The 20,455-nt window shown below is 25.9% G+C and overlaps 1 protein-coding gene across 1 annotated transcript in view; it reads right to left on the reverse strand.

Moving 5' to 3' along the window:
• Positions 1-2,350: 2,350 nt before the first annotated feature.
• Positions 2,351-20,455, reverse strand: part of LOC129989104 (sorting nexin-32-like) — a 30,440-nt gene continuing 12,335 nt past the window's right edge. The window contains exons 6-15 of the mRNA XM_056097428.1: positions 18,797-18,877; positions 13,741-13,815; positions 10,682-10,712; positions 10,240-10,324; positions 8,876-8,915; positions 8,422-8,508; positions 6,960-7,049; positions 6,353-6,418; positions 2,847-3,010; positions 2,351-2,509 (exon numbers count right to left, since the gene is read on the reverse strand). Of these exons, the coding sequence (XP_055953403.1) occupies positions 2,861-3,010; positions 6,353-6,418; positions 6,960-7,049; positions 8,422-8,508; positions 8,876-8,915; positions 10,240-10,324; positions 10,682-10,712; positions 13,741-13,815; positions 18,797-18,877 (705 nt within the window). The 3' untranslated portion in view covers positions 2,351-2,509; positions 2,847-2,860. The remainder of the gene's footprint in view (positions 2,510-2,846; positions 3,011-6,352; positions 6,419-6,959; positions 7,050-8,421; positions 8,509-8,875; positions 8,916-10,239; positions 10,325-10,681; positions 10,713-13,740; positions 13,816-18,796; positions 18,878-20,455) is intronic.

Consider the following 20,455-nt stretch of genomic DNA (forward strand, 5'->3'; position numbering starts at 1 on the left):
ACATCATTATAGAGCGAAATATTATTCCTCATAATTATAACACACAATTCTTAACACATTGTTCACCGGGAACGTCATATGATGTCCTTCGATAACCAAATGCAATTGACGCAGTATTATACTTTTGAATTGTGGTTATCATTAATTTACCATTTGTTTTTGTTACATTTATAATTCTAACGGCAAATATATTATTGAGAAATTCAGTTTATAAGACGACGTGGTAAGTTCAAGTTTTCTAAAATCTTTTCATTTACGATGCGACATAATTGATCATTATCATTAGAATTTTAAAAAGGCGCATCGCGAACTTTTTGAAGAGTTTACAGCTGAATTTTGTGGGGATAATTTGACTGTCATCAATGCTAGTAATTTAGAAATCGATTGTTTTTCAGAATATAGTTCTTCAGACAATATAAATATAAGCAAACAAAAAAAAAAAAAAAAAAAAAAAAAATGAGAGTGAAAGCGTTTTTGAAAATAGTTATGAGACTGAAAACTTTACAAATATCCGTGGGGTAACTATTGAATGCAATAAGCCACAGAGTGTTAGTGAAGTAATCAAATTAAGCTTCCGTAACGACTTTTTCGTTTTGCTTGCATCGCAAACAAACCTATCACTAACAGACTGAAATGTCATATAAAAATTATAAGTGCTTAAAATAGATTGACGTTACTAATAATGACATGAGAAAGTTTCTGGAAATAATTTTAATGGGACAAATACGAAAATCTCCCTGAAAGGAATATTGGACAACCGATCTGCGACTAGAAAAGCCCATCTTTTCAAAGATTATGAAGAGAAGGCAGTTCGAGCAAATAGCGTTTCTCCACTTTAACAACAATTTGCAAACTCCTGTTCCTAACAATAGAATTTCAAAATTGAAAGCTCTTCTGGATTGTTTTCTACCGAAATTTCAATCGATTTATGTAACCAGACAACATCTGTCCTTGACGGGACAATGAGTCCTTGGAGAGGATACCTACAATTTAGGGCCTATGATTCCTGAAAATTTACAAAACATGGAATTTTAGTTAGGATGGTTAGCGAAAGCAAAACTGGCTATATATGCAACCTTGAGATTTACAGAGGTAAGGAGCGAAGAAAAAAAAAAAAAACAATGTCATCAGTTTTGCAACCTTATCTTGGTTCATGGTATCACATTTATCAATATGGTTCACCAAAACCACTAAAGGGAAAAAAAAAAAAAAAAAAAAAAAAATCGAGAAATCTATAGAACGGTGAGGTTATTCTTATTTGAAAAGACAAAAGGTGTTGTCCACATGTTATTCATGAACAATTAAGTCAACTTTTATATTAAAGTATAACAAATATATGAAAGAAGTTGATCTCTTAGATCAGTATGTCATACTGCAATATACTATGAAAAACCCTAAAATGGTATAAGAAAGTGGGTTTCTACCTGATTAATTGCAGTTTATTACACATGTTTAAAATTTTTTATATCCTCAAAATTAAATAAGATATAAAACTTTTTTTACTAGCAGTAGCTAGAGAATAGTTACAAATTAGTTCCTATAAAAAAAAATCCTGGTCAGCGTTATATATATATATATATATATATATATATATATATATATATATATATATATATATATATATATATATATATACACCCACACTTTTATATTAAAATATCAAAGATAATTGTACAGTAGTAACAAGCACTTTTAATTAACCATTTTTTTCGAGCAAATGTTTTGTAGACTTTCAGGTATCTGGCTTAATGTGGCTGCAGTTAATACTTCTATAATTAGAATATATAAGATTATCATTCTTATATATTCTCAGAATAATTAAATGCTTGCTTTCTATCCCATCCATATAATTCAAAGCACTTTTTTTCTAATATCAAACGCACGATTATTTATATTTTCAGACAGTTTGATACAAATCCCAATTTACTACTTAGCACAACACCTTTCAATTCATACTCAATTTTATTTCCAGTCTCCAACTGCACTTTTCCTAACTCCAAAGCAATAATATTTACCAATAACTCAGCATTATAACATGTAGTTTCACCTCCATGACTGCTAGAGCCTTTAATTTTAAAAAAGAAAGAAAATTTCCCAGTGCAGCTAGGAACAAAGCTAACAGTATTTCGTGCTTGTATTGTACACCTATAATACAAATTGTACAAGAGCAGAGCTAGAGAAATGTTCACTTTCCATTGTTGAATGTTTGTTATGTGCATTGAACTTGAGTGACGCTTGCTTACAATGTCTTGACAAAGCAAATTATTCCTCATTTTATTACAGATAATGATTTTATAGTATTATGTGATCTTGCTATATAAGATACGTAATTAAAAACAAACTATCAAAGAGAATGTAAGAAAATTCTTTATTCTGAAAATGTTCTATGTTTATCTTTGTACATAAGTTTTCCTGCATTCAAAATCTCTGTATTTAAAATTAAATACTAAATAAGGAAATCTATATTTTCCCAAGATTCACATTATAATTTGTAGTCAGATGACAGAATCTGAAAAATAAATAGAAATATAAGTAATGATTTTATTATATCTATATATTTAAAAAAATAATAAACTTTTTAAAAAGCACACTTTTATTAGAGAACTTTAAAGTAGGTTTAAAGTAGTAATAAATATTAATGGAATTTTGTAATCTATTTTTATCAAATTCCCTGTCCTCAAACAAAAGCTAAGTTTAATTAAATGAATCTATTAACTGATAATAAAGTGATGGGAAGAGCATACAAATGAACAATATTTGAAATCTAGTACATCAGGAAGATTGTGAAAAATCGATTTAAAATTCCATTAAAAAATCAAATAAAAGTTAGTAATAAAGGCAACTACATTTCAGTATAATTTTATCCATCCCTTATTTCAAATTGCTTGATTTTGGTTAAAGATTTGGCTAACATTGCATTCACATCTCGAGCATTTCTCAGTTGAGCTTCAGCAAATTTTTCTAAACTTTCCTGGAACATATTCACTCTTCTTCTATGGAACTGCTTTATCTGCAAGAAAGAAATAGTACTGATATATTGAATACATTCTTTGATATTAATCAAATTCATCCAAAAATCTTAAACAATAATATTTAATTATTAATTTAAACAGTACAAACTTATAGAAATCAAGCCCTATACTTTGGATTTTAACCTTGAATAAATAAAATAAGAGGTTAAATAAAGAGAATCTTTGATTCTGTAAACATGAAAGCAAAATGTACAATGCTTATCCTTATTTAAATTCTTGATACTTGTACTAATTATCAATTTTTAATATATAAATTAATAATATATTTATAATATGAGGAAAAACATATCATATATATCATAATTTCATTACTCTTTCTGTAATTTCGAGACATTTATTCTTTATTGACAAATTTTATAATTGAAAGCAGATTCTAACACTAAACAAGCAGGGAAAAAATGACACTCTGCCTACTTGCATCACATCATTTGCACTGTCATTCACACTCGAAATACATCAAATAAGAATGCATGATTTTGACTACTATGATTTCTTTTAATAACAACTCTGTCTTTATTTTTGAGATATTCAACTACAATTTATTATTTCTTGTGTATCAAGTTATCAATCGGCTTGGAATACTGAAAATAAATTAACAATACTATAAAAACTTCTAATCTATATGCAAGATAGTCTTATATAAATTCATTCTGAACTATTTAATGATCCCAATGCTGTACTTGTATTGTATTCTGTATTTGTATTGTCCTGTACATAGCTGACAATTCAAAGAGTACAAAACAACAGGAAAAATCTCCACTTTTGATTATGGAATTCTTGTTATGTCATGCTATTTCATATTCAAATTTGAATATTGTCAGTAACTTTAAGGACTTTATTGCCAATAACAATAGTCAAATTTATAAAATAAAAAGATACAGAAATAATTACTGTTTGAACCATATGATTAAGGACAATATGGTCAGAAGTAAACTATCTTCATAAATATTGTAGTTTTAGCTTCATGGTAAAGTCATAACAAGACTGATATAATTATTATGTTTACTATGCAAGTAAGGTTTAAAACTAAGATTGGATACAAAGAGTTTTAGAAATGTCCCTAATAAAGCTCCAAATGTCCATTAAAATAAAATTTTGTGTATAGATTACATACAGGTACCTCTCCAATTTATTTCCTTACAACAAAATATCCAATTTATATATTCTTATTCGACAGTAACAAATAATTTTTATAATCTTATAAAAATTAGTGCATCAATATAGATTTCTCCATGATATAATAAATAGCTAAGAAGATGCTGTAACACAAATTACAAACATAGATGCAATTTAGGCTATTTGACAATTTTTTTTCTTTCCTGAATGTAAAATGAGAATTAAATGAATTGATAGGGTGCATAGTGAGAAATTTCCCCAAAAATTAAGTACTTTTAAGCATCTTAGCCAAACAGATTAAGTACCTTTTTTACATGTTTGCACATATAAACGTATATTTACTATACATAAGTTCCTTTCTGTTTTATGATAGGACAGCTTTTATTCTAAAAATTTTAAATATGTATTCTTTAAATTTTAATATCTATTTTTGTATTTGGATGGCATCTTTGTAATACAAATTTCTGATACTTTCTATGGTAAAACAAATTATGTCTTTTTGATTGTGACAAAATAAATAAAAATGATCATAAGAATAAAAAAAAAACTATTAAAAAAAATTAAGTCAATCTTTATGATTAACAATAAGAATTTGTGATCTTTTTGCAAATTTTCTTACAATTAACAAATTACCAGTTCATTTAGATGGATATAACATTTCTGAAAATGTGGTTAGTGATGTAAAAAGATAACATGACCAAAACTTAAGTATTTGATTTTTATTTATGCAAAAACAAATAAGATTCGGCATGGCTAAGATGGAAAGCATGAATTTCCTCCTGCACTACCTTACTACATTTATTTGCAGTATCAAAATGAAAAGCAGCATTCAGAAATGTTCAGACAATTGAAAAAATGTCTTGCCTCTTTTTATTTCTGAAGCTCAGCAAATGCCTTTAGTAAAAAAAAAACAAAGAATAAAAATAATAATTAAAAAAAAAAAACACCGGCTTTAAAAAAATTACAGAAAAACATGATTAAATATTTTATGATGGAATAAAAATGTTTTATCCAGTCCTAGTTTACATAAATAAAGAAAAATTCATGAGGTTGGGGAAAAAGCTAGCTCTGTAGTTAGAAGCAAATGAAAATAATAAAAAAATGCCAACTGAAGCGTTTTTTAAAGTCAGCATGAGATTATATATTACATTGTTTTACAATTAAACAAAACTCATCAAATAAAGAATCTTATTCAATGGCCTGCTTAAAAATTTTTTTAATTAAAGCGAAGAAATTTTTAAAAAAAATCATGACGTTGAGAGCAGTAAAATAACGTGGTTCAACGATTCAAAGAAGGAATGATATTGATTCGAGTTTCATTATAATAAAGATCATTGTTACCAATTCTGTCAAAACCAAATTTTTCAAAAATTGTTAAAACTAAAGAAAAAATGCATTTAGACAAAACTGGTATCATTGAAAAGCTATTTTTTTTTTTTTTTTTGAATCCTGAAAATGTGAAAAATAATTTTTATGCAATAATATGCTTTGATGATATGGCCAAATGTAAAGATAAAACAAAATTTTCTTTACACTTTTCAAGAATATTAAGTATTTTTTAAAGACATTTTTTTTCGAAACTAAGTACACTTAATTTGCTTAAAAATGTTTCAAATATAAGTACTTTTCATGATGCTACACATCCTGACTGAGGAATTATGAATAAGTAAAATTAGAATAATACAAAGCATTTTTATGTACAAAAAAAAAAAAAAAGAAATTTTAATGTCCCAGAATTATAGTTATTACATATTTAAAACAGATTAAAATTGTAGAACTAGCTGAATTACAAATTTGAAACATTAGCTAATTAAAAAATTTATTAGGTTAATTATAATTAAAAAAGCAAACTTAATAAAATTCAGATTTTTTTTATGGAATTTTATTTTTAATGTTACTTTATTGTTAAAAATTATTTAACAAAATACATTTCAAATTAAATTATTATTAAATAAAATTTCATAGTAAGATATTGAAGGAGGGAAAATGAACTACAGTTTTCTGCAATATAAGGTAAATTGATATTCATCAGCCAAACACTTTTTATAGATGAATACACTAGCAAGTATAATGACATTAAGGAATGAAGACCAGGATTAGACAAATAAAACATGTTTATTGCTGTTTATATCTATTTCCCCTTGCTGTTTTGCTCATGAATTCTAATTCACCTTATTTTTATAATTTTGATCAGTAATGCATACCTCTTGTCTTGCAACATCAGAACAGTCTTCAAAAGCTTTTTCAGCAGCTAATTTAGCTTCCTCAGCCTGAAAAAGACAATTAAAAATCATTAATATTATTTAAATGATTTTTAATGTACCACATTTTTAGAAGGATTCAAAAAGTAATTTCACCTAGCTTCAAACCCGATTTTTAACCCCATACATATTATCCTAAATATTTATGACCATGAATTTTTAAAATTCACAACCACATTTTTTTAAAAATCCATTTTTAAAATGTGGTATGCAATTTTTTTTTAAAACTTAAATAATTATTATCTGTTTTTAGTGTTATGTGTATGAAATTTTACGATCGAATTTAAACTAACTTTTCGATCAGACTCAATAACAAGATTTGTACTAAATAGACAAAGCAAGTTAATATTCCATTGTCATTCAGTTCTGAGCTATGTTTGAAGTTGCAAGTTTCCAACTCATCAAGAAGTTAATTTAAAATTGACGGCAAAATTTGTACCAAACAGACAGAAACAAAAAAAAAAAAAAAAACCAGAAGAAAGCAAGTCAATAAATACATGTTAAAACAATTTTTTTTACTAAAGATATTAGATAAAATTAAAAAAATTACCATTTGTTTTTTGTGAGGTTTAGCTTTATCCAGAGCTTTATTTGCATTTTCATATTCAACAAGCAAGTGTGTTCTCTGTGACAACATTTCCTATTAAGAAAATTAATGAAAACTTAAAATCCAACAATTTATAAAATTCTCATTCTATGCACTGAACCCAATATCAAACTAATACTCTTAAGTGAACTTGAAATAACACATTTAAAAGAAAACAACATAAAAAAATGCTTTTTGTTGAATAAGATGCATTTCATCAACTAAAATTGCAAAATGATTAGAAGAATAAAATTGATGACTCTTCAGAATTTTTTTGATTATGTCTTTTTAAATGAATTATAACATAGTATAAGGACTCAAATTTTCACAGAATTAACCTCATGTATTTTGTTTAAGAATAGTTATTATTTACACATATAACATGTTTTCTAAAATAACTCATAACTTTAATAGTATATAATAATCTATAATATGAATCTAACTGCAAAGAGGAAATAAGGCAATTAAACGATTGACCAGAAGACTTACAAATTTATTAAACCAGCCAATTAAATGACATCCTATTTTGGGCATTTATTGTTATTTCACCATAAAGAATATCAAAGACACTCAACTCTTTACACTTCAAAGACCCTTTTCAGTTATTCTAAATAGTGCATCAATTCTACTTTTCTTGATTTTAAAAGTTAATGTGAGTTGCAAATCAAATTAACTTTACAGAAAGAAAAGAAATCAAGTTATACAAAGATTTTTTTAAAGTTTTTAAGCTTTAAAATTATGCATTATAATTGTATGCATAAATATAAATATTCATGAATGCATAAGCGATTTAACCACAAAATATTCTGTTATTCATAATGCACCAATCAGATATGTAAATCTTGCTTTTATTGACAGCAGGATAAAATCCATGACTATTTAAAAGCTAAGCAAACTAAAATATGATTTAAAATGTATCATTATAATACGTTTAAAAATAACAATGACAGTGGTATTTGCTATAAGATAATATTATATACTGCAGTGATATATTTTTATGTAATTTATATTTTGTCTTTTCAATTTAATTTTGTATTTAGATAAATTGATAAAATTTTTTCCCTATGAAATAGACCTGATATTTTTTATTTAAACCTAGAAATAAGTTAAATTTATTTTGATTACAAATTTAAGTTTCAAAATAAAATTACTCCGCAATTTTTCCTGGATTTAAATGTGGAAATTTTTTTTAAATTATCAATTATTCAAAAAAGTTGGGAAGATGCTGCAGTTCTGCTGCATCTATTGTCAACATTCTTTTACTCCTAACAATTGTCTTCACATAAAAGGACATAATTTTTATATATATCGAAATAATTGATAAATATCAAATTCCACAAAGATTACAAAACTAAACTATATCTTGAGCATCCTCTTCAAACACTATATTATGAAAAAAAAAAAAAAATCTACAATATTTTCTTACCTTTTCTGAATCAATGTAACTTGCATAAAGACTTAAATAAGCACCTAAGGTGTTCTCATCATTATAAGACAAGACTTGAAGACCATGCTGAAAAACCAAGAAATCAGTTGTGATGGGAATGATTAAAAACTGTTTTTTATATTTTCATGAAAACACTAAAAAGTAGGCAACTTTTTTATTTTAATCATTTTTTACTGATAGCGCCAATACAAATTCATTATAATAAACATTATGGAATTCTGAAATCATTTGGTTAACATATTCACTGAGAGGTGTCAATTGTGTGGAATGAAAATATATTAAATTTATTCACTGATATATTAAAATAGTATAAGGTCACTTAAAATACAAGTGTACAAATATGCATAATTCTAACACATCATGGGTGAAACAGCAAAATCCTGTTTTTTGGAAACATGAATATTATAAGTGTACAAAAATTAGAAAAACTCACTCTGGCATCTTCTAAGGCTTCTGAAAATAAACTGCACAACCTAAAACAAGAAACAAATTTCAAATTGATGAGTAATTTATTCAAAAGTTTATATCAATGATTGCTTCAGCTTGTGGGAACTAAACCAAATAAAATTAAAATTTATAAAAATAAATTTAATTAAAATTAATGAATATGCATACTATAACTTATTCACAATCAACAGCATTGGACTTGGAATTGACAAACAAGCATATATTTTTTGATAATGGCAAGATCAGCTTTTAAAAGTTTTATTGAAATTTTCCATTATTTCACCAAAAAAATAAATAAAAAATACTGCAAGAAAAATTATTCTTGAGTTATAATCAGAAAATGATAATATTTATCTAGTTTCCTTTTCTCTTTACCATAGATATACAAAATAATTCTAGTAAAACATTTTTAATATCACTGAAGATTATTGTGATAAAAGTACAGGAAAAAAGAATATTAAGAAATTATTGAAAAAGGACACATTGTTGCTTCATATTAGAATCTGGTAGTGGTTTATTAGTGCAAGAGCTAAATTTGTTCTTAAACTTTCAACGACAGAATTAATAGTAAAGACTAAAATTTTCAATAAAATATCTGTACTTAATTTAAATAAAATTATCAGAGAGGCCAAATGTTTAAGAAGTATTACTTATTCAAATGAGATCATAAACATATAGAAGACAAAATAACTTTGACAATAAATTCTTTACCCGACAAAATTACTTAATACTAAATTACTAAAAACAAAACAATCACTGACAAAATGGAAAAAATGATTACAAAATTCTAAAAATAAATAGAAAATTAATTTCATTTGCTGTTCGTTTTAAATATCATTGGGGATATTTTTAAATTACATTTCTTTGTCAAAAATTTATAAGCTAAATTTTTGCAGTGAGAGTAGTACTTTCATCAGAGTAGATAAGATATCCAAAATTTCATTAAAATTATACTCTATTGTACTGCTTTTTCAGATTTCAATTACATTGAATAAATAAGATGGAAGCGGCACTTTACTATCCTGGCAGCAGATTTATCTATAGTTAATGACATTTCATACAATGGTCAGAACAACTGCAGCACTAATGAATGAAACTAAGTATTGCTTTTTAACTTCAGAAAACATATGCAGATTAAAAGACAGCATAATGATTTTACCTGTAGGTTACAATAAATATACAATCACTTAAAAAAACAAAACATGTTTTTTAAACACCATATATGAAAGCTCATCTTGACTCTGAGATTGAACTACACATAACCAGTTTTATGTCATAGAAAATGAAAAAAAATATGCACTTACTTAAATCAATGTATTAATGAATCAAAACTAAATACAATGAGCATACTTTGTTTCTATCTTGGCAATGGGCTCATTAGAACCTCTACTCAAAGTTAATGCAGTTGCAAGATGTCCAAGCACACTGCAAAGTCCTGTAAAAAAAAAAAAAAAAAAAAAAAAAAGGAAGAAAAAAGTTCATGTAGAAGTTTCACTTTTTGTATTAATTCTATTAATTTCAATCAGAAACCTTCCCATTTTTATCAGCAGAAGGTTATAGTCAAATAAATGTATATGGAACTGAAACTTGCCCAAAATCAATTAATTCATAAACATGAGAATAAAGCAGAAATGACATTAGCAAGTAAATAGCACTTAATGTTCAAGCCACAATCTAATTGCAAATGAGAAAAAAATAACTCCTCAGAAAAAAGAGAAAAAACTTGATATAAAATGTAACCAAAATTTTAATAATGTGCTTTTAGTTTAAAAAAAATTGAATAGAAACTTACTTTGCTGAGAATATACGACTGAACAAAAGGCCTAAGAAAGAAAAAAACAATCAGTTTTGCATACTTGAATATGAATTAGCACATCTCATGTTTTTAAATAATGAAATTTAAACATTTTTTTATTACACATAAAAATAAATGGCTTTATAGCAATTATTAAATCTATATATAATTTTTTTATTTATAATCTACATGCAATAGAAATCTAAATTACTGATGAGATTTTTCTTCAAGTTTTGCTAACAATTACTTTAAAGCATAAGGAAAATTTTAGTGGAGATTTTTTGACAGTTGAAATATGTTAATTTTTTACTAAAAAGTAGATTAATCTTACTATTACTAATAAGAATAAAGTAGATTAGAAGCAGAAAAGATTTATTCCCAATAAGAATGGAAATATTAGCTTTAAATATTTAAAATTATTTTATGCTATAATTATTAAACAGCTTTTAAATATAATTATTAAAATATAAAACAATAATCATTAAAAATAAAAGTTTGCATCAAAAATGTTTTAAATATAATATAAATTACAACATTTAATTAAAAATGTAATTTTTTAAAAAATTATTCATAATGTATGGAAAAAAATCAGCCTTCAAGTAAATTTGATCTATCTTATCTTTTAAGAAGCGACAAGATTTAAAATTTATTTGGCACAATTAATATTCTTATTTTAACATTTCCCCTCTTCCTCGTATGCATATTATAGAGAAAATGTAATCATCAAAAATATCTGAACTCCAGATTTCCCCAAATCTCCAGGTTTTAGACCTCCCTAAGTTTGAAAAAATAAATTTTTGGAAAATGTTTGTCGACTTGTCTACCTGTGACAAATATAACAAAACTCTTTAAAAAAAAATAATAAAATAAATAAAGCTAAGATGTAGAAGAATTAAATTTAGTATAAGGTCTTTATAACAAATTTGTAGATAGATTTCTATCAAACTTGAGCAAAATCTGTTTAAAGGAAGTCTGCCGGTTCGAATATACGAGTAATTTAACATAAGTACAAAACGAAGAGAGCTAGATAGATAAAATTCGCTACACATAGAATTAACATCTATAGTCTAAATACCTATCAAATTTTGAGCCACATCCAAAAATGTATTGATTCAAAGATACAATGATTTTAATATATCACACTTGATATGTGATCGTGCGACTACAAGCATAGTTTTGTGCTCAATTATTGTTTCCGTGGATTGTGAAAAATGCATCTAAAACACAAATTTCATTTTCGGGTGCTATTAACTGCAAGCCAATGTAGATACGATAGATTCAGTAAAAATGCTAAATTAACGCCAAAGGTTAATATTTCGTAACTAGAGTATGCCAATGCAATGCTATGCAAGGCATTCTCTGGGATAACATCTTTATTAGAATATATGCAAGAAAGTTTTGGGGTAATCACTTCCACTGATTTGGTATGATTGCTTAAATGAAACAAACATTTTCATTGCTCTTATAGGATAAATTCCAACTGAATGTTTAGGAGTCAACAGATATTACTTCCTTTTGAGTGGTTGCTGGTAATGACAATACATATACAGACCTTCGAGAAAGTTTGAACCTGTTCTGCAATATGTATTTTGATTTTACTTATGAAGAGCACATACCACAATACCTTCATGACCTTTTTTGGGGGGGGGGCGGGGAGTCAAGAGCATTCTAACAGTGAGTTTTCACCTGATATATAAAACACTGCAATAATTTTAATAACAAATCATTTATTTCAAAAAATGTGTAGCCTGTATACAATATTACTTACTGCAGTATACTAGAAATAAACAGCTACATATTTAGAATTACAAGTATCATTGTTTCATAGAATCGAAAAAAAAAATGTTATGAATAGGAAACAAAAGAGGTCTGTTATTATTGATGTATATATCAGATATTGAAGTTTCCGATGAATCTGAATCAGAAATATTTGTTAAAAATTATAATGATCTAGATTTTGTACTTAACTAAAGATTATAACAAAAGATTTATTGGCGATGCAAGAATCTGATTTTATATCATAGTAATCTGGTGATAATGTGGAACACTATGACAATGTCCCTATATCAGTCTCTTCTACAAGCAATAATACTAGTGTGCAGGAAAAGAAGATAAGTTTTGTCTGGATGTTAAAAATAACATTGAAATAACGGCTGCTGATTTATCTTCTGCATTTCATTCTGAATATGCCATATCTTCACAACAACCACAGAAGAAAAAAAAAAAAAAAGTTAACAGTTCCAATTACAGTCAAGATGCAATATTTGACAGTTTAGATTATTGGCCCCAACATAGACCCAAAGCTAGATATAATACTACCCAGCAAGTTTCTCAATGATCAAAAATGCAGAAACTATTTCCAGGCGTTTCATAAGAAAAAATGTCATATTATAAAGAAAGTTGATTATAAGCAACATTTTGTATTTTTTTAATTAAAATAAATTTGAGAATACACTAATATTTATGATACACATCCTACTAAAGTATGTACATCTAAAAAAAATTTTACTACAAATTTTCACCATTTGCCAATTAAAGAATTAAAGTTGTATATGCACATTAATTGAGACAAATTTCCATTTTTCCTGAAATTCATCCTTCGCAGGGATTTCCAGCTTGAAATCAATTTTAACTTCATTTTGACACGAGTTTTGATTATTCTAAACTGATACGACAGCATAAAAGATCATTTTGGCATAATTTGCTGTTAGAAATTGATTCTGCGAGTAATCTGGTTTTTACTTTTTTTGCTTATAATGCTTTACACCACATATGGGCCAATAGATAATTTGAAATATAATCTTAGCATAGAAACTTCAAATTCTGCTCACAAAATAATAAAGCAGGTAGATTTTAGAGAAGACTTTGTGACAAATAATTTTTAAATAAAATATATAAAGATACTTTCATTCTAGGCATTCAGTATGGCAGATATAGCATCTAGAAAATTAAACAATTGAAAAAAATAAAATGCTGAAAGAACATTAAGGAAAATCAATAATTACATATTTTTAATGAGTTAAAAAAGTTAAATAAAGCAAGAAAAGTTTTATTACCTCATTGGTTTCTTTGATTTGTACACTATATTTTGATATCCAATCTCTTTCCTTCTGGAAAAACTCTTCACAATCCTAAAATTTCCATGAATATATATAAAAATTATCTGTAACTTACGAGTTAAAAAGTAATAGTTTTTAAAATATAACATGCCTATAATCCCTATTTCACATTAAACATAAAAAGTAAAACTGTAAATACCAATAACTGAAGAGCGCCTTTATTTTAAACATTTTCAAACACACTTATATAATTATAAACTAATATCAGTTAATTAGACCATCATACTGATTCTATTAATTTCTCTAAGACAATCAACTTTAAATTTTGCAACATATTTAATTTTTAGTAAGCTGCGAGCATTACTTAAGCATTTTCTGTCTATATATATAAAGAAAAAAAAAAAAAAGTGAATATGAAAAAAAATAGGAAATGCATCAGTAATTAATCTAAATTTTAATGTAAACATAAAATTTTATTTTGGGTATGAAAATCATTATAGAGAAAATGAAAATCTTATACAATTAATGATTTCTGTCTTCAAAAATCAAAAGATTTTTCACTTGTGTTACATCATTTCGATAATTATAAATTAATGGGATAAATAGAGAAAAGATTTGCACATTATATTATATATATAAATAAAGAGAGAGAGTTCTCTAAAAATGTGGAATAAGGATATATTTCCTTAACTATTGCAATCATACATATAAGTTCAATTATTTGCATTCAATTCTCAAATATATAAAAATACTTTGGCTTACGAAAATGAAGAGTAACAAAAATTAAATTTTTATACTCCTCACAGTGAAAATATCAATGAGTAAAATGTTTTTTCTTGCATTCATCAATAAAGAAAAGTTCATCATGCTTCTATTTGTAAAATTTTTTAAGAATAAAAGGTAAATTTATTAGCCCATTTTTCCATACCTCTATATAGTGTTTGAGCGAGATTTTTGAAGAAATTTTCAGAGATAATATACCTATTACGAATTATTATTGGAAAGGCAGAATCAGAAAATAAGAACTCATTTATTAAGTTTAATTAAATGTTAATGGTCAGATAATACATTACTTAAATGACTTAAATACTCATTTTAAATGAGCATCTCCAAAACCTATACAAAGCTGCATTCTTTTAACAACATTTGTGCAAATGCTATTGAGTTTATCACTTGTTACATAGAATAGCTTTTTTTAATTTGTTGGCAAAGATCTACCACAAATATGCTTCGATGGCAATTCATTCCTTAGTTCCAATGTAATGCCAATAAAAACTGACGGAATGAGCCTCCTCAAGCATATTATTGTATAAAATGGAAAACGAAAAAGTTTCTAAAAATGCCACATAGCCCTTTTATTCAAAGAAAACTGAACATTTATAGAAAATTCTTTGTACAAACAATGGATTTTCAATATTCCAAAAGAGACCATATTGTAAAATAATATTTCTACTCAATTAAGCAACATTCATCTGTCTAAATTACATTTCTCAGAAAAGGATTTGATTTTATCTAAAATAGGGCCAAACTATAAAATTCTAGACGTCTATTGTATCCATGTAATTGCTGTAATAGTCTACAGACTTAATAAAAGCGATATTACGTTGAAATATATTGTCAGTATTGGAATGTTGAGTTTTGAAACTGACGTTCATTAACTTGAGGGTAGCCAAAAACATGCCAATTCCTGTAGTTTGTAATTACTAAACTATTCCAGTAATATGCTGGGAATTCAGGAAGAAGCTCATTGTTTTAAAAGAATTCTCTAATCTACTTTGAATAAACTCACAGTTCTTCAAATAAGCAAACCATTCAATAAATTCAAGTATGGCTGACTAAACACCACCGTGCTGCTTCCGCAGATTGAATGTTGACAATCCTGGCAGAGAAATGTATTTTATACTTTTGCACAGTTACAGTTTCGCACAAATCTCATGCATGTGCATTAGCTGCAATTCTGCAATATCATGGGAACAAAACAATTGTCACACAAATCGAAAATAGAATGATCTATATATCCAGGAGCGAGTTTCGGGATCATACAGTAGTGAATAGTATTGTTTCGTTTTTAGAAGCTATGATAACGATCAAGTTGATAAGATTGAAAAAATTTCGGGGGAAAAAAAAAAAAGGTCTAAAAATGTGTACAAGAGTAACTAAACATTTTTCAACTAAAAATGGTAGTTAAAGCTTATTTTTAATATTTTACAATTAATTTAAAATAAATAATACATAATAATACTATGCCATGTTTTTTATAATAAATTAATTTCAAAACTTTATTTTACAATAAGTAGTTGCTGTATTTATTTAAAAATATATTTTCAAGAATCCATATATAAAAGTTTTGATTGCAATCATAACAGATATTCAATATGCTTTCTTTTTGTAACAAAGAATATATATAGACAGGAATGTAATTTTTGCTGAACATTGTGGAGCTGACAATAAATAATAGCAGTGATATTTTCTTTTAAATTAATAATTTGTCATTGGACATCAAAGCATTAGCTTAATATTCATTATATTAGAGGACTGCTGACAGAGATAAAGATACTTTGGCTTCTATACTTCTGAAACTTTTAATATAAACTTGTAAAAATAATTTAAATATAGATTTATAAAAATAAAAATATGCCTCCATGTGCAATGACCATCAATGTTTTGAAAGTTCTTATCATTGCAACTATTGCCAATACCAATAAAGAAGTGCTTCAGAAGATTTTGAAAGTATCACAATAAAGTTTCATAAATGCTGTGCAACAAAAACAGCAATAACTTTAAAGACATTGCCCATCTATACATGTATCTTTCAAATAAACAGAGCAATTATGTATTATAAAGATTTGAATTCAGGGCATTCATTCTACTTTCACTTGCATAATCAATACATTTATAAATTATCTTCTTTATTACATACCCACCAAAATCCTGGAAGCTGAAGATTTATGTACATAATCTTAATCTGCTTATTAATATAAGCAAAATGTAATTCTATATTAAGTATGCAAGAAAAATTGTCAACAATCTAGCATGAGATGGCATTATGCCAAAATATAAGCATGCAAAGATTCAAGATCATGCATCAACAATTTTTTTTACCATCTTTTACTATTTCTTGTCACCCCATGGATATTGGCAAAGGAGTTGGTCTTGTCTTTAATTTCACCAGAATAACTCATGCTCAAAGATCCAGCCTAGCAAAGTATAAAGAAAGAGATTTAACCATTGTAAATTTCTCAAAAGAAACAAATACCCCTACACAATACAATCAGCTTCCACAATATTGGAGGGTAAAAAAAATGAGACAAATTTCAAACAGGATTTTTAAACACTATTGTTTAACTTTTTTGTTTGTTTTTAAAGATAGGATTTTTTACTCAATTTTTCATTCACTTCCAGACAATCCACAATTATAATATTGTAGTTGATACTGAAGGCTGACACTGTTTGAAGCATGTCATTTATTTAGATATACTTTAGTGATATTTGTGCAAATGTGTCCCCTTTCTCAATAGATTTCACACACATTATTCGATTATTTTTATTTTTGTAAAGATGAAATTTTAGAACTGATTTTTCATTTATTCCCTGTTATGCTAGTTTCAAAATTCTGCACACTTTGTGGTTATTGTGAATCAGTGATATTCTTAATTTTAATATAATCTAAATTAATCATTAGTTAATTTAATAAAAAAATTCCAAATAAGAAGCAGTATTGATAATGTATACGAGGAAAAAAAATTGATTCCATAATATTTACAATACATTATAAGTTAAAAGATTTAAGAAATTGAACACAATTAAAATATTTTTATTTATTAGTACACACTGAAAATTTTCTTCTTAAAGCTTCTTACTTTTTATGCCATTAGAATAAAAAAAATATAAGGTTTAAAAAAAAAGACAATGAATTTTCCAATTTACACAGCTTTAAAACCTATAACACAAGTTTCCAGAAAATAATTAGATGTATTTACATTTGTGTGATAGACAAACTCTTATTGCAAGTTGTATTTTATTGTATAATTTCCTTTTCTTCTATTTTAAGTACACTAAAATATACCTTTACTTACATTACAATTATGTAGTATGAAAATTTTAAAATTCAGTCCACAATAAATCTCAGGAAATTCTAGTAAGAAGATAGATTTATGCACTGATAGTGATTCAAAGAGATCGGGGAAAATTAATTTTTCCAATAGAATACATTATTTATAGATGTTGTTATTTGTATATAATTAGTTTTTGAAATAATCAAATAAATTTAAAAAAATATTCTTAAAATGCTTTAAAAGTTTTTAATGTGTCAAAAATTCAGATAATTTAAAATATTTTAAAATATTCAAAATAGTTTAAAAATTTTCTAGGATTGAATACAATGCTACAAATTTTTCCTCAATATCAGATCATTTTGGGTTCATTCACAACATGATCACAGCAATTAGAATTCAGAATAAAATAATCTGTTATTAGAATGTGTCACTGTGGTTTAAAACTGTTTCGCAAATTTAAACGATAACAATTTAAGGATATAAAAAAAGTACATTTACAAATTAAATACAACTGACAACTTTAATTAATAGCAAGTATATAATAATATTGTTTGAACATATATTAATTAAGACCAATTGCCATAACCACCACCTTTAACAAAAATAAAATAAAGTGTGATTTCCTATTCACCTATTTAAAAAAATGCAGGATTAAATATTTCATTGTAAAATGAATTAAAAAGTAATCAAGTTAATCCAGAATAAAATAATGCAAGAAAAAAGTAAGGTGAATCTAGTTACAGTCTTGAGATACAAATAATGAAAAATAACAATAGAAAATTATGCTTTAACGGACAGAAGAAATCAATGTAATTTTTAAAAAGATAAAGTTAGTCAAGGTTAAACTTTTAAAATCAAAATTATTAAAATTGCCTGACATAAGAACATTTTACAATGAAATAGAGAAAAATAATTTAAATTCATTTGAAATGATCAAAATATACTTAAAATATTAATTTTTAAATAAAAACTATTTACAAACTTTCCATTGAACTTACCTTATGAGTACTTTTTCTCCCTTCTAAACTTTCCGATATTCTTGAAAAAATGCCTCTTTTGATTTTAGCTCTGGGAGGTGGCTATAAAAAATATTCAAACAGAAATATATTGAAAGTGAAAACATTTCGGAAATTTTTAGAAGATTAAAATTTGATCTGAAATATTGGAATATTAAATTAAAGGAAATATATATATATTTACTTAAAAATGTTGTTTCTAAATGGATTTTTTAAAAATAAAGAGTGTATATAAGATGAAAAATTGAAATAAATTTTCAGTATAAATGCACAAACATCTAATTAAATCCATTACCAGTCTTAGACATATAAGAATAATATATATAATTGGTAAAATCTGTCTAATTATTGAGACTGGAGATTTATTTTGTGATATCTAAAAAATGAAGAGCAGCATGGTTCAAACAACTAGTGATTGCATATATAGGGATCATGAGCTTTTATATTGAAGTGCGTAGCATATGGAATAAGCAGTAATAGGCTGGGCACCAATTCCTTGGTTCCTTTTGTCAATCATTTTAAATATACATAACATGACAAAAAAAAAACTAGACACTTTTGGATTCACACACTTTTTAGCTTTTTTCCAAAGGCTGGTTCAAATACCCTTGAACTTCAAGTAAAAAACATGAACCAACTTGCATATTGTGAAAAATTTGATAAATTGATGAAGAAAAGAATTAGGACTCTTCTATATCATTAAAAATACCTAATAATTTGGAAGTTTTATCAGTGCTTTGGTTTGCTAAATCAATTACATTCATTTAAGAAAAATGGCACTTTTATTCTCTATTTCATAAAGAAATTCTCTTAATATTTCTGCAAGTGTTTTGAACATATAAATAAGCTTCTAGTTAAAGACAATTCAGATTCAGAAAGATCTTAACATTGCTATGTGACGAATTTCAGTTTCTTGCTGGAAGAAGTTAAACAAGGGTTTTTCTACAAATTGCTATGTTTTTAATTTGAATTTTCAAATTGTTGAATTGAAATTTATAAAGCATAGAAACATTTTCAATATTCATAAATTAAACACATAATTTAAAGTTTAATACATTAGGCATAATTTATTTTAGTCTTATTCACATTATTTGCACAAACATTAGAATAATAATATTAGCTTGATAATCTGGATATCTAGAAAAAAGACAATGCGGTTAAATTTATAGAATTATGATATTCAACAAGAACCTTGTATTATCACATTATATTATTATTACATTAACCTTGTATTATCACTTGTATTATATTTAAATTTAAAACACCTATATGGCTGGCTTATTCTGTAGATGTGTTAATTAGTAATATGAAGTTTAGCCACCTTTTGCTGCAATTCTTAAGCTGTTACTTTGCTAGAGTTTATCAGTTATTATTGTTTTTTTTATGAGAGTAGCATACAATTCTGAAATATTCCAAAAACTTGTGTGTAACTTTTTCACAGAATAATAATTATCACTGCAATATTTAGTATTACTTCCTACTTCATATTCACAATTTCCTTATTTGCAAGATAAGCAAAACAGAAGTATGTGAATGCACTTAATTATATAATGCATAGTAATTCTAATATTTGTATAAATAATGACAGGACCACAGTAAAATTATTTATGATGCTTAGTTTACAACAATTTAATTTATAAG

Source organism: Argiope bruennichi, chromosome 10 (assembly GCF_947563725.1).
Source record: "Argiope bruennichi chromosome 10, qqArgBrue1.1, whole genome shotgun sequence".
NCBI lineage: Eukaryota > Metazoa > Arthropoda > Arachnida > Araneae > Araneidae > Argiope > Argiope bruennichi.